General features: G+C 44.9%; 1 protein-coding gene across 6 annotated transcripts in view; it reads left to right on the forward strand.

The window, feature by feature from the left end:
• LOC102179590 (C-C motif chemokine 3) overlaps positions 1 to 15,727 on the forward strand; it is a 38,429-nt gene extending 22,702 nt beyond the window's left edge. For 2 of the 6 annotated variants that reach the window (XM_018064212.1, XM_018064211.1), the window contains 2 exons: positions 14,711 to 14,825; positions 15,228 to 15,727. In XM_018064212.1, coding sequence (XP_017919701.1) covers positions 14,711 to 14,825; positions 15,228 to 15,318 — 206 coding nt within the window. In that variant the 3' untranslated portion in view covers positions 15,319 to 15,727. Of the gene's footprint in view, positions 1 to 1,609; positions 3,437 to 12,873; positions 14,129 to 14,710; positions 14,826 to 15,227 lie in introns of those variants that run through there. The other 4 variants (XM_018064215.1, XR_001919669.1, XM_018064214.1 and 1 more) reach the window with 4 other exon arrangements.

Consider the following 16,109-nt stretch of genomic DNA (forward strand, 5'->3'; position numbering starts at 1 on the left):
GTTGAGGAGGAGCTGGGCTTGCAAAGATCAGGGGAGGTGTGTCCTGGGAGTGGGAACAGCAAGGCCAAGACCCAGAGGTGGAAATAGGTTTGGGACATTTGAGGAATAGCCAGATGAGTAGGGGACTGAAGAGAAGGGAGGTGAGGGCCATTGACCAGGTCCTTTTTGTCTGGTCACTTGACAGTTTACTTTCCATTTCATCCACGTGGGCCCTGAATGTAGCTGTATCCTGGAGAACAGGTGGGTGGATGTAACAAGAGCTCTTGTCAGTTGCTTTAAGGGAAAACAGAAGAGAAGACTGTGGATTCCTCCCCATGAGACTTCCGTCTCCCCCCTGTAGGTGGATGGAGAGGGTCTGAGCTGCCTGATTTCTCCCAGCAAACCAGAGCCCAGCGGGGAGCAGGGCCTCTCCCGGTTCTTTTTAAGTTCAGAGAGATGGAGACACATGTAGTGGATGCCTCTGATGGCTGCCTTTGTCCTCCCTGCTGACTGTGGGCTCCTGGGTGTGCACCAGGAAGGGGCAGGTGGCCAACACTGGCCTTTGTCCCTTGGTGAGCAGAGCATCAGATGTGAGGGAAGTGGGGGACACACATGGGCAGGAGAAAGGGAGAAGCTGATTCATTCGTATCATCGCTTGCATCCCTGCGCCAACTTCTGGACTCTTGAATCTAAGTTCCTGGTAACAGGTATCACCCTTCCGTGCTTTTGTAAGCAGCATGCACCCTTATCCTCAAGATTTATTCTTGCATAACTGACCCTACTTATCTACTTAAAAAAGAAGGGTTGGAGTAAGAGAGGGGTCTTGGGGAGGATTAAGGCACCAAGAGATTTGAAGTGGGGGGTAAAGTTGCTGTTTTTGTTTTTACACTAGCACAAAGGATAATATGCCAGCCCACAATAGACTGTACTTTAGTTTCCTGAACTTTACTGTTTTTCCAGCTGGTTCTGGGTTACTTTTGTTAAATGCTAGAGATCAGAGCCTTTGTTCACAGCTTTTTCCAGCCCACATTTCCTCAGATGTCCATTGCCACCAGAGATGGAAGTGGAGTTGGTCTAGCAGTTAGTCTAGCCTCACTTGCCCTAGCTTCACCCATGCTGACTTGCAGTGAACACTTCCTTTTCAAAGTGCCAACAAAGGATTTCTTACTAAGAATTGCATAGACATCGAATCTTGCCCTTAACAGAAGTGGATGACCCCTCTCAAGTTCATGGAATCCATCTTCTTTGCTATTCCTCTTTTGGAAAGTCAAAAAAGCATTGAAGACGGAAACTGGGGGTGACTGGAGGTGGGTATTTTAATCACAGTGTTGGCGTCACACTGTCAGTTGCACAACCCAGGGCTATCAACAGCCTTTGGTTAACAGAGGGGTGTGCAGAGTATCTGCATGACTATCTCAGTTTCTCCATTGGTTGGAAACACTTCTGGTGAAATTACTTGTTCTTTGAGGTCCTTCTGAAGAAATGATTTCCTAGTTAGAGGGTGGCCAGGAGCTGGTATTGCAGCAGGCCTCCTTCAAGGACAGATAGATCTGTGAAGTGTGTGCTAACTGCTGCTTCCCCCCAGAGCAGAAGGTGCTGATGTTCTTTCACAACTGATCTGACCACACAGATGTGATATCAACGACGATGCCACCAGCAGTCCAAGTCAGAAATAGCCCTCACCATCTGGGCTGGCAGATCCACTTCTAAGACGGCCTCCTCGGTCACATGCGGTGCCTGGGCTGGGAATTTCAATGGAGCTATGTATGTATGGCCCTTCTAGATGGCAGTCTTAGGGGTCAAAGATGAGTGTTCCAGGTGAATAAGGTAGAAGCTGCCTGGCTTTTTGTGACTTAGTCACGGAAGTCCTATTGTATCTCTTGCATCATAATCTATTGGTCAAAGCAGTCACAAGCCTGATCAGATTCAAGGAGAGGGGACCTAGATCCCTGTTTCTGGTTGAGAGGAGTGTCAAAGAAATCATGGCCATGTTTTAAAATCACTAGAGTATCATTTTATCTGTAAATGTTTCTATAAGCTCCTTATTTTTATTTTTTAAAAATTTTAATTAATAGTCGATTTACAATATCATGTAAGTTTCAGGTGTTCCGCACAGTGCTTCAGTTGTGTTAGCTTCTTTTGCTGCTGTGACAAATGAACCTCCATCTTAATGGCCTAAAACAACACAGATGTACTCTCTTACCTTTCTGGGGGTCAGAAGTCTGAAATGGGTCTCTACTGGGTTGAAATCAAGGTATCTGCAAGGCTGCCTTCCTTTTTTGGAGACTCTAAGGGAAGATCCATTTTCTTGTCTTTTTTGACTTCTAGAGGTTGTACCACATTCCTTATCTGTAGCCAGCAATGGACAGTCAAATCTTTCTCACATTGCATCACTCAGACACTGACAGTCTTGCTACCCTTATGAGAATCCTGATAATGACACTGGGTCATGCAGATAATCCAGTATAACTCCCTATTTCAAAATCAGTTGATGTCTATCTTGAGTCCTCTTTTCTGTGTAATGTAACATATTCACAGGTTACAGTGATTAGGACTTGGCCTCTGAGAGAAGGGTCACTATTCTGCCTACCGCGCTACTTCAGTCTATATCTTAAAAAAAAAAAAAAAAAAAGAATTAAAAAATACAGTCACAGTACCATTGCTTATTGGCCATCTGTATGTACTCTTCCCTGAAATGTCTGTTCATGACTTTGGTCCACTTTTTAATTGAATTCTTCATTCATTTGTTTAAGGTCGAATTTTGAGAGTTCTTTATATATTCCAAACACAAGAGCTTTGTCAAACAAGTCTTTTGAAGAGCAAAACTTTAAAATTGATGTGCTCCAATTTTATCAATTTTTCATTTTATGGGTTGTGCTTTGGGTATCAAATTTGAGAACTTTTTCCCCTTGTCTTAGGTCTAGAAGATGTTGCTCCTATTTTTTTTTTTTTTTCAAAAAAGTTTGGTCATTTTATGTTTTACATTTAGGTTCATGATGCATTTTGAGGTTTTTCTTTTTGTGTGTGTGTGTGTGTAAGGTATGAAATTAAGGTCTAGCTTTCTTGGTTTTGTTTGTTTTTGGTCTATAGATATCCACTTACTTTGGTACCATTTCTTAAAAAGTTTATTCTTTCTCCATTATCCCTTCTATAAATGTTTGCTAGAATTTGCTTTTGAAGGCTATGAGAATTTTGGTAGGGAGGAGGACTTAAATTACTTAATAGAAAAAATTCCTTAATAGATATAAGACCATTCATATATTCCATATATTTTTGTTACATAGTCTTCTCATGTCAGTAAATTATATTTCTGATAAGGGTAAAAGGGACTATACTTCAAAGAAACAACAAAATTTAGCAACTATGTACCAGCCTGAGCTGGGAAAGTAACTTGGGTCTGGATTTTGAGGGTAATTTGATCAAGGATGAAGGACAAGCAGGAGTCAAGATCGCCAGGATAAATATCAATAACCTCAGATATGCAGATAACACCACCCTTATGGCAGAAAGCAAAGAGGAAATAAAAAGCCCCTTGATGAAAGTGAAAGAGCAGAGTGAAAAGGCTGGTTTAAAACTCAACGTTCAAAAAGCAAATATCATAGCATCTGGGCCCATCACTTCATGGCAAATAGATGGGGAAACAATGGAAACAGTGACAGACTTTATTTTCCTGGGCTCCAAAATCACTGCAGATGGTGACTGTAGCCATAACATTAAAAGATGCTTGCTCCTTAGAAGAAAATCTATGACCAACCTAGATAGCATATTAAAAAGCTGAAATATTACTTTGCCAACAAAGGTCTGTCTAGTCAAAACTATGGTTTTTCCAGTTGTCATATATGGATGTGAGAGTTGGACTGTGAAGAAAGCTGAGCGCCAAACAATTGATGCTTTTGAACTGTGGTGTTGGAGAAGACTCTTGAGAGTCCCTTGGACTGCAAGGAGATTCAACCAGTCAATCCTAAAGGAAATCAGTCCTGAACATTCATTGGAAGGACTGATGTTGAAGCTGAAGCTCCAATACTTTGGGCACCTGATGCAAAGAACTGACTCATTGGAAAATACCTTGATGCTAGGAAAGATTGAAGGCAGGAGGAGAAGTGGACAACAGAGGACAAAATGGTTGGATGGAATCACCGACTCAATGGACATGAGTTTGAATAAGTTTCAGGAGTTGGTGATGGACAGGGATGCCTGGCGTGCTGCAATCCATGGGATTGCAAAAAGTTGGACATGGTTGTGCGACTGAACTGAACTAAGCTGATCAAGGAAGCTGGAACACAAGAATGGATTGGGGGAACCTATTGACTTGGGGGCACTCTTTCTGGATACAAGCTATAACTTCCTGGCAAGGATCACAGAGGTTGGTGCAATTTTGCAGCCAGGAAATCTCCAGAATGCTGGAGAAGGCAATGGCTCATGCTGAGTGAAGTTAAAATACTTGAATTGCCATGACAGGTGGAGAAGGGATAAAAAGGACTATGGAATTGGGCATGATGGAGTAGATAAACCATGTGAGGCTGAAAGATCCTCCAGATTATATCCTATGGAAAGTCCCAGAAAACGCATTATTCATCAAAGCCATCAGGATTGGCTGGTGAGACAGGGACCAGCATCAGTGGTATTTCTCCTTTTCCAGCTAGGACTGAGGGTAGGAGTGGCTGATACAAAACTTGGCCCATTGATAGCAGTGGGGATAATGCCTTCTGTCCTTGAATCTTCAGAATTTTATCTCTCACCATTTTGTAAAACTGTTGGCCGTTATCTCTTCAGATCTGTTTGCTGTCTCATTCTCTCTTTCCTCTTATTTTGAGATTCTAATTAACCAGATGGCAGATGCCCTGCTCTATTCTGTATGTGCTCTTATCCTCTCTTTTGTATTTTTCATTCTCCTGTTTCCCCTCGGTTCATTTTGGTATGTTTGAACTTAACCAATATTTCTTCAGTTGAGTTTAGTCTACTCCGAGGTTTTATTTCAGTTTTCGCATTTTTTAGATCCGAAATTTGTATTTTTACTTTTACAAATTCGCAGCAATACTCATGGTAGTTTCCAGTTCCTCACCAAAAAGCTCAAGCTTCTTTTCAAGGCATTTGTGGCATCAGCATCTGGGATCATGTTTAAAAATGCTTTCGAGTTTGAGATTTTCTAAACTACGCAGATGAGGGGGCCTGGCCTCCACTTTGTTCAAGGGATGGTTTTCTTTTCGTTTACTTTTCCTCCTATCAGCCCAGACAGAGGATGGTTTCTTGCAGTCCCTTCCCTTGGGCAGCACTGGACTTTGTTTTCCTCCAGCCCAGCAAGGCTGTGAAAGTTTCAGTTCATCTTCTCAGCCACCTCTTCTGAATTGCAAACATCCTTAATCTAGAAGAGACTTCACTTCCAGGCTCAAATTTCTGGATTTCTATCATCTCTGGATAGAGAGAGCCTCTTGAGGGTGAAAGAGGAGAGTGGAAAAGCTGACTTAAAACTCAAAATTCAAAATACTAAGATCATGGCATCCAGTCCCATCACTTCATGGCAAATAGATGGAGAAAAAGTAGAAACAGTGCTTGGGTTCCTAAATCACTGCAGATGGTGACTACAGCCTTGAAATTAAAAGACACTTACTCCTTGGAAGAAAAGCTATGACAAACCTAGACAGCATATTAAAAAGCAGGACATTACTTTGCCAACAAAGGTTGATATAGTCAAAACTATGGTTTTTCCAGTAGCCACGTATGGATGTGAGAGTTGGGCTATAAAGAAAGCTGAGGGCCAAAGGATTGATACTTTTGAAATGTGGAGCTGGATAAGACTCTTGAGAGTCCCTTGGACAGCAAGGAGATCAAACCAGTCAATCATAAAGGAAATCAGTTCTGAATATTCATTGGAAGGACTGATGCTGAAGCTAAAGCTCCAATACTTTGGCCACCTGGTGTGAAGAGCCGACTCATTGGAAAAGACCCTGGTGCTGGAAAAGATTGAAGGCAAGAGGAAAAGGGGACGACAGAGGAAGAGAAGGTTGGATGGCATCACCAGCTTGAAGGACATGAGTTTGAGCAAACTCTGGGAAGTAGTGAAGGACAAGGAAGCCTGGCGTGCTGCAGTCCATGAGGTCGCAAAGACTCGGACACAACTTAGTGACTGACAGCAACAACATCCTTTCTGGGGTCTTTAAGCAATAATTCCTTACTTCTGACTTGCTGAGGTAGGCTGTCTCTTGCCAGAGAATTCTACATTCCTGGTAAATCTGCTTCATGTGGAACACTGACGGACAAATTCCTAGAGTTTAATTAAGAGTGTGGGGCTTGCTCTAGTCTGCAGTTTTGATCACAACATTACCAATTGTGTGACCTTGGACAATCTCACTGAAACTCTGTTTTCTCATTTGTCAAAGGGAGAAAATCAGAGTACACACAACACAGTGATTTTGAAGAACAGACAGTGCATGTAAATCCCTTAGTTACCAGAGAGGTTTAAGGTGCACATAAGAATCGTTCAATTGCCAATTTGCTTGGTTCCTTATGAGGAAAGAGGAGAGTGGAAAAGTTGGCTTAAGACTCAACATTCAAAAAACAAGGATCACGGCATCTGGTCCCATCACTCCATGGCAAATAGATGGAAAAACAATGGAAACAGTGACCAACTTTATTTTCTTGGGCGCCAAAATCACTGCAGATGGTGATTGCAGCCATGAAATTAAAAGACACTTGCTCCTTGGAAGAAAAGCTATGATCAACCTAGACTGCATATTAAAAAGCAGAGACATTACTTTGCCAACAAAGGTCTGTCCAGTAGTCATGTATGGATGTGAGAGTTGGACTGTGAAAAAAGCTGAGAGCCAAAGAATTGATGCTTTTGAACTGTGGTGTTGGACAACACTCTTGAGAGTCTCTTGGACTGTAGGGAGATCCAACCAGTCCATCCTAAAGGAAATCAGTCCTGAACATTCATTGGAAGGAATGATGTTGAAGCTGAAAATCCAATACTTTGGCCACCTGATGCGAAGAACTGACTCCTTGGAAAAGACCCTGATGCTGGGAACGATTGAAGGCAGGAGGAGAAGTGGACGACAGAGGACAAAATGATTGGATGGCATCACCAACTCAATGGACATGAGTTTGAGCAAGCTCCAGGAGTTGGTGATGGACAGGGATGCCTGGCTTGCTGCAGTCCATGGGGTCGCAAAGAGTTGGACACGACTGAGAGACTGAACTGAATTGACTTATGAGGAAATTGTTTCTCTAGATGTGGGGCCAGGAGTTGGCATCACCCAGGGATCAGCTTGGGCTTCCCTGGTGGTTCAGATGATAAAGAATTTGCCTGCAGTGTGGGAGACCTGGGCTCGATCCCTGGATTGGGAAGATCTCCTGGAGGAGGGCATGGCAACCCACTCCAATATTCTTGCCAGGAGAATCCCCATGGACAGTGGAGCCTGGCAGGCTACAGTACGTGGGGTCACAAAGAATCAGACATGACTGAGCAATGAAGCACAGTACACAGAACAGGGATCAGGCTTAGCTGTTTCCTTTCCATGTGATAGATTTCTCTCTGATGTGAATGATCACAGCCTTCTTCCATAGAGCAGGATGCCCTGATGGACTCCCACAATTGTCCTAACTGTATAAGTGTGACATGTAAAAACACCACTAGGTCTCAAAAAGGATAAGCCAAGCTTAACCATGCCGATTTCTTTGGAGGGAATGATGCTGAAGCTGAAACTCCAGTACTTTGGCCACCTCATGTGAAGAGTTGACTCATTGGAAAAGACTCTGATGCTGGGAGGGATTGGGGGCAGGAGGAGAAGGGGATGACAGAGGATGAGATGACTGGATGGCATCAGTGACTTGATGGATGTGAGTCTGAGTGAACTCCGGAAGTTAGTGATGGATAGGGAGGCCTGGTGTACTGTGATTCATGGGGTCGCAAAGAGTCGGACAAGACTGAGCGACTGAACTGAACCACACCCTAGATGGAAAGAACAGAATTGGAAAGCCTGTAGGTACAAGGATGGTGAAACTCAAGATTATCTTTCCAGTAATTTGTCTATTTGTTGAATACTCACCATAAACCTACAAGTCTGGATTTAATGCTTTAGGTGGGTCAGCAGCTTTAAAAATGGCCATACTCTTTGATCCAGAAATTCTGTTTTTCAAAATCTATTTTATGGAAATTAACTCACAAATGGGGAAAATTTTAAGGACAGTGGTTTTTTTTGTGGTAGTTTATCTATGATCATATAATTGATAGCCAACTATATAGTCTACTTTGCTGGCCTGGTAAACTGACAGACACAGTGGTTAATGTTTAAGAGCCTAATGCCAGCCTCTTACGCAAATAGAATGACATGAAAGACTTGATTTTTAATATTACAAATGAATAAGCATGATGCAAAAAAAAGCAACCTTGGGAAGAAGAGAAAAACAGAAAGAAATAAACCTGCTTTATATGCCGATCCACTCCTCACGCCACGCCCCATAGGCTGTCTCTTCTCCACAAGCCCGGCCTGTCTCTAGGAAGGAGGAAAGATTCTGATATTGCACCAGGATAAGAACACATGATCATCGACAAATTTTTGACAGATCTGGAGAGGAATGAGAGAAACAGCAGGCACTGAGTTGTCTGCCCTAACCATGAGGAAGTGGCAATCAAGAGCCCCAGAAAAGCCAGGTCAGTTTCTTCCCCCCTTGGAGGGCGGCCGGCCAGAAGTTGGTGGAGATGTTAGTGCTCAGGGCTGCAGAGTAGGGCACAAAGTGAACCAAGTAAATTAAGCATTTCTTCTTGACCGTGAATCACTGTTTTGAATCTCTGCCTGTCTTGTTCTCAGTCTCTGGCTCCCTCTTCAGGGAATACAGCTATTGGAGCAGGGAGCCCTTGTTCTTCTCTTCATCCTAGGAACCAATCAGACCTGGCATTTGCATCTTGTTAATGAATGCATTAGACCTCAATTTTCCCCACTAACAATGGGTCTACCAGATCCAGAGATAAGATAGTTAAAACTTCCTGAGAAGTTTGGGAAACAGCTCAGCATGTTTTAAAACCTTCTGTGAAATTCTTTGCTTTCATGTGAGAAATCTCAACCATCGAGTTTAAGCGATGTGGTTTAGACATCCGTCCAGAGCATTGAGAAACAATTCTAAAAGAAAGGAAGGCTGAGAGTCTTGTGATACAGACAAGACTCATGAGCTGAGGGATGTAGTGATGAGCTGGTTGACCAGAGCAGCATGGGGAAATCGTTGATGATGGGCAGGAAGAGGGCAAAGCCAAGATAGAATGGGGCAAGTGCTGCTGCCTCCAGCCCTCAGGAGTCCATCCTGTATCCTTGTCCCTTTATAGGCAACTCTAGAGCATGAGAAGCTGGAGGCTGGGCATGATCAGAGGGGAAGTTGCTGCATGGTGTCTTGTTATGAGTTGCACATGTCGGGGTCCCTGGGGTCACACAGAGGTTCAGAGCATCCAAGAAGAACCCAGTTGCTCATTTGTTGGGGCTGATTGGCTGGAAAGATTTTGGCCAGTGACAGGAGGTGAGATGATGTTAGTGTCAGAGCCATAAGGACATGGAAAGATCTACAGATTAATAGTTCCTCCCACAGAGCAGATCTGATGCTCTGCTGCAGCTGTTCCGATCACAGAGGGTGACACCTACGGGGGATGCCACAGCACCCCGAGCACACAAGTCCCACTGGAAACCGCATCTTGTGTGAAAAGGACCATGACATCATGGTGCTCGGACCGCTTCTGAGGAAATGATTCAGAAACAAGGAGGTGGGGGAGCCAGGAGTTGCCGTCACTAAGGGACCAATCTTAGCTGGTCTTCTACCATGAACAGAGCTTTATGGATCATACCATTCCCTTCTGCCTTTCTCAGAGCAGACACTTCTAATGTTCTTCACAGGTGTTTTGACTGCAGCATATCTACTGATGCCATCGAGTCTTCAGTAGCCTGAGCCGTGTTTGACCCGGACTCAGATGGACAGAGTGGAACTGGGGAAGTCTGGGACATGACACACTTGACGCGATAGATAAAGTCGGCTTTTAAATCACTCTTTCATTCATCAAACATTCACCAGTCCCTACAGCATGCCATTAAAATCTTATTTAACAGTTGGGCATATAAATGAATGCACATTAGACATGGGATGTCTCTATAAATCAGGAGCCCTAATTGTCCTTATTTTTTGGCCCAGAAAGTCTACAGCTAGGAAAATATCCTATGAGGAAAAAAACCTCATTTGTTGAAAAAGGTTTATGCACAGAGATATTTGGCGAAGCATATTTATAGCAATTAAAAATCAAAAACAACCCAAATGTGCTACAGTAGTGGATGACAATATTAATACACTAGGCTGATGGATGAGGAATTTAGGCAGTATTAAAAATACTTAAAAATACTGGAATGATTTGGAAAAGTCTTGTACTGTTAAGTGTAAATAAGAAAAATAAAAATTTGCATTCATATCATGGCTACAATTATGTCCCTGCCCTTTCCCACATAAACGGTAAAAAGAGATAAAAAGCAAATAAGTAAATGGAACTATCATAAGCCTAGGGGAAAATGCACTTGAAAGAAATAAACCAAATTAATAGTCATTAGGTTTGGATAATAGAACCTTTCCTACCTTTAGGGAAAGACATTTTATTCAGATTGTGCCCGAGTTCATTTATGCCACAATAAGACAGGAAGAATGTAGACGAACCCCCCCCCCCAACCCCAGCTCTACATCCTTACTTTCATTTGCCACGCTGCCTACCCAACTTTGAGAAGTGAAACAAGTCTCTATTCTTTTCTGCATTTTATATATATTTAAGTCAGCTTTAACTACTTTTGAGAGTATTCTATAGTCAACATTACAAATTATGATTTTAGAAAGCCCAGTTGGAATTTAAAACACTAGCAACATTACTCTCTCTCCACTCCTGTGAGACTCCCTCTTACACAGTGGTTGAGACTTTTTGAGAAGATGTGATGCCTGAGTCAGCCGCTCTTTCCCCACCATGAGGTGACAAGCCCAAAGAAGAAATGCCAACAAACTGTTGAGGGAAGGGGAGATATTTTCAGAAGTGTCGTTAATGATGTCATTGAAGTGCTAGACAAACCCTGGAAATGCCTTGACTTTACAATAAGGAAACAGGAAATGTTCTAGGATTCTTTAATAGCAAGGACTTCCTCTAAAATTTATTTACTTCCACAGTTTCTAAGGGCGAATTATTACTACAAGAGGTGAATTTGTTATCATATTTAGCTGTAAGTCATCTTTTAATTGTTATAAATAAGCTGTGACAAATACTGTTATACAGGTGACCTCATCATTGTGCTTGCATCCATAGGATAGATCTCTGGCAGAGTTTTTCTGTTTAAAGGGTAGCAACAGTTTAAGGGTCATCATATTAGCTCCCAATTAGCCCAGCTAGAAGGTCTTGTAGGTCTTCGTAGAACTGTTCAACTTCAGCTTCTTCAGCATCAGTGGTTGGGGCATAGACTTGAATTACTCTGATATTGAATGGTTTTCTTTGGAAATGAACCGAGATCACTCTGTCATTTTTGAAATGTAAGTACTGCCTTTTGGATTCTTTTGTTGACTATGAGGGCTACTCCATTTCCTCTAAGGGATTCTTGCCCTAGTGGTAGATGTAATGATCATCTGAATTAAATTCTCCCATTCCCATCCATTTTAGTTTACTGATTCCTAAAATGTAGATGTTCACTCTTGGCATCTCCTTTCTCAGTTCAGTTCAGTCACTCGGTCGTATCCGACTCTTTGCGACCCCATGAAACACAGCATGCCAGGCCTCCTTGTCCATCACCAACTCCCGGAGTCCACCCAAACTCGTGTCCATCAAGTCGGTGATGCCATCCAGCCATCTCATCCTCTGTCGTTCCCTTCTTCTCCTGCCCCCAATCCCTCCCAGCATCAGACTCTTTTCCAATAAGTCAGCTCTTCGCATGAGGTGGCCAAAGTATGGGAGTTTCAGTTTCAGCATCAGTCCTTCCAATGAGCACCCAGGACTGATCTCCTTTAGGATGGACTGGTTGGTTATCCTTGCAGTCCAAGGGCCTCTCAAGAGTCTTCTCCAACACTACAGTTCAAAAGCATCAATTCTTCAGTGCTCAGCTTTCTTCACAATCCAACTCTCACATCCATGCATGACAACTGGAAAAACATAGCCTTGACTAGACGGACCTTTGTTGTCAAAGTAATGTCTCTGCTTTTGAATATGCTATCTAGGTTGGTCATAACTTTCCTTCCAAGGAGTAAGTGTCTTTTAATTTCATGGCTGCAATCATCATCTGCAGTGACTTTGGAGCCCCCCAAAATAAAGTCTGACACTGTTTCCACTGTTTCCCCATCTATTTCCCATGAAGTGATGGGACCAGATGCCATGATCTTCATTTTCTGAATGTTGAGCTTTAAGCCAACTTTTTCATTCTCCTCTTTCACTTTCATCAGGAGGCTCTTTAGTTCCTCTTCACTTTCTGCCATAAGGGTGGTGTCATCTGCATATCTGAGGTTATTGATATTTCTCCCGGCAATCTTGATTCCAGCTTGTGCTTCTTCCAGCCCAGCATTTCTCATGATGTACTCTGCATGTAAGTTAAATAAGCAGGGTGACAATATACAGCCTTGATGTACTCCTTTTCCTATTTGGAACCAGTCTGTTTTTCCATGTCCAGTTCTAACTGTTGACCACTTCTAATTTACCTTGATTCACGGACCTAACATTCCAGGTTCCTATGCAATATTGTTCTCTACAGCTTTGGACTTTCACCATCAGACACATCCACAATTGGGTGTCGTTTCCACTTTGGCTCAGCCTCTTCATTCCTTCTGGAGTTATTTCTCTACTCTTCTCCAGCACATTGGGCACCTACCAACCTGAGGGGTTCACCTTTCAGTGTCATATCTTTATGCTTCTCATACTGTTCATGGGGTTCTCAAGGCAAGAATGTTGAAGTGGTTTGCCGTTCTTTTCTCCAAACCAGGGACTAGTGATTTTGTGTCCGTCGGCCTGTTGATGGTGATGTCTGCAGGAACTTACCTGGACTGTACTTTTTGTGGGGGCCCCACAGATATTTCGCCAACTGGGGCCAGTGTTGAAGCTGGACCAGCCAGTAAGGTTCTTATTATTATTGTAAGATGAACCTCAACAACCATTAGGGGACTTTGAAAGACAAGGTGTGTTACTTGGAGTCCCAGAGGGTAGACAGCATGGCTGCAGCTGCACAATGAGGTCTCAGAGAGAGCGAGCTCAGACCTGGGGCTCTGCCTTTGCTGGGGTGAGGGTGGGGCGCCCAGGGTATTGTAGGTTCACTCTTCATTGGTGAATTTAACAGATAAGAGAGAAAGTGTGGAAGGGAAAAGGGAAGCCACTCAAATGGTCATCCAGAACTTTCTAAAAGGGGAACTTCGTGGGTAGGGCAGCCTGGCCCATTATCTAGTTCTGTATCGGGGGATGTGCTTATTCAAGATGGATATCTTTGAAATGGATGCCTCACAATCAAAAGCTTAAGGTAGAATGTTTGAGGAATGAGCCAAAGTCTGAAAGGCCAGCCTCAACTCCGGCCCCTTCTGCAGCTGAGTATTCCCCAGATCTTCTGTCCCCACCCAGGGTGTGGTTTTATCTTGAGGGGGCCTTCTCAAGACCCCATGGTCTTATCGTCTAGGTCAGAGCTGTGTTGTCGGGACAGCTAGGGGTGGGTCCCAGAAGGTTCAGTTCTATGGGGAGATGCTTGGTGTACAGACCTGCTCTTATGAGAAAGCAGCAGGCTGGTCACACCAGCCTCTCACCTCCTCTCACTGGGGAAACCATTTCCCCATCAAGTAAGCAACACGACCGTTCCTGCAAATACGCTGAGCCTTTGTGGTGACCCAAAGCTTTGCTGGCTTCTGCCACTCACAGCATGATACCAACGCTGTGATAAAAAATACACCCCCCACCCCCGCCCCGCCAGTCTCCACAAGTTTCCGTCCTCTAGTGTCCCAAGGCTGCCTATAAAGACAGGACACAGCTCAGACCCCAGCAGGAGGCTGCAGCTTCAAGTCTCCGAGTCCAGCTCCGCTGGCCCCACCTGACTCTCGCACCCGCCTGGCATCATGGAGGTCCCCGGGGCCGCCCTGGCTGTCCTGCTGCTCACCGCGGCCCTCTCTGCCCACACCTGCTCTGCCACCCGTGAGTCCGTCTTCCCTTCCTTTAGGCCTGTCCCCAACACTTGGCCAGGGCTTGGGCCACAGTGCCGAAGTCCTTCACCTGAGCCCTTAGGCAGAGAGCTTCAGAGAGACTGCAGACACTATTTCCTGAGCAGAACTTTCCTTCCCGGGGGGATTTTAGCAGGTCTATTCTCTGGCTCTGAGAGACAGTGGTGGGGAGGCCCATTTTATGGATTCCTGGGAAGATGAGGCCCAGGTGGGATTCTGACATAGGTGGAATCTGTGTCCAGTGGGCTCCCACTGATGTGGCCTTTGCTCTCCTCAAGAAGCCAGTGGGGGCTACCCAGGGAGAGAGAGAGAAAAAAAACGTTTGTTCGGAAAACTAAATTCTTCACAGAGAGACGTAGAAACACCAAATCAAGACAGACAAAGCATGTGAAATGCCACAAGAGAGACGCAGAAGTAAAAATGTAACGGGAAAGAAGAAATGCCCCCACCTCCACCCCCCGGCGCTGCCTCCTGCAGGTCTGCTTGACCCTCGAGGGGCCACTGGCTGCCTTTCCCCTGAACAAGGACTTACCACGGTCTGTCCCATCTCTCACAGCTGGTGCCAACACCCCGGCCGACTGCTGCTTCTCCTTCGTCTCCCGGCAGATCCCGCGCAAATTAGTGGACGACTATTATGTGACCAGCAGCCAGTGCTCCAAGCCCGGAGTCATGTAAGGGCCAGCCTTCCTGCCCACCCTGGAGAAGGAGCCTGGGGGTCTTAGGCACCTCCTTGGAGCTCAGGACACCAGGGCGGCCCCCGCTGTGTTTTCTCACCAGGTTTGGGGCCTGCAGAGGGTCCCGGGGGTCTGCCCCTGGGCAGAGGGAGGAGAGGGAAGGGGTGATAGCAGGAAGCTGTCCTCTCTCTCATTTGGCAAACAACAATGCTGGCTTTCCGAGGGGACCCCCATAGGAGACCCAGGAAGGTCTGTGAACCCCAGGGTGAAGGGAACATGATTTGAGCATGTGGACAGGCCCTGAGATGTCCAGGGCAGAAGGAGGGAGGGGTCCCTGGGGGCCCAGGATCCCCCCACATTGCACTCACCAGTGTGTAACCCTTCTGCTTCTCTCCACAGCTTCTGGACCAAAAAAGGCCGGCAGGTCTGTGCCGACCCCAGTGAGGACTGGGTCCAGGAATACATCACTGACCTGGAGCTGAATCCCTGAGTGGCCTGGGAGCTGCAGGGAATAAGTTCCCTCATGGACAGTCGGGGAAGTAGGGCAATGATCCTGGGACTCCAAAAGGCACCTCTTCTGTGGGTCACACCCCATCCCCAGCCACCCACCGGGGCCCTCCTTCACTTTAATGTCTCCTATTTAACTTTTGTCATTTATTTCCACCGTGGAAGTGTGTGATGTCGTGAATATCTGCTCTGACCCCCTCTTCCCCACTCATTCCTCCCCCTTCCTCTGTAACTGTCCTCACTCTCAGTACGTGGATCAATCAGTGTGACTGGCGCTCTCCTGCCAGCAGTAGTATCATACATGTCAAACAACAAATACTGGTTGAGTGGTTTTGCCCAGGACTGTGATTCAAAATATCGAAGGCTCTTCTATAAAAGGTAAACCAGCCTTTTCCTGTGGTGACTTTCTTGATTTTGCTTTTCTAGCAGCCGGAATCATGGGTAGAGGCTAATACGGGATGACGGGGGAAGAACAGGGAAATATGAACAGGGGCCGACCACGAGCAAGGAAAAACATCCTAGAAAAAGAACACCAGACATTCCTCTGGAGATACTGTCCAGGAAAGTTAAAACTGGCACATTAATTTTTAAAATTTATTTTTATTTTTAGAAAATATTTCTTTGTTTGCTTATTTTTGGTTGTGCGGGGTCTTAGTTGCAGTGTGTGGGCTCAGTAGTTACAACACAAGGACTTGTTTGTTCCATGCCATGTGGGATCTTAGTTCCCCGACCGGGGATTGAACCTGTGTTCCCTGTATTGGAAGGTGGATACTT

Source organism: Capra hircus, chromosome 19 (assembly GCF_001704415.2).
Source record: "Capra hircus breed San Clemente chromosome 19, ASM170441v1, whole genome shotgun sequence".
NCBI lineage: Eukaryota > Metazoa > Chordata > Mammalia > Artiodactyla > Bovidae > Capra > Capra hircus.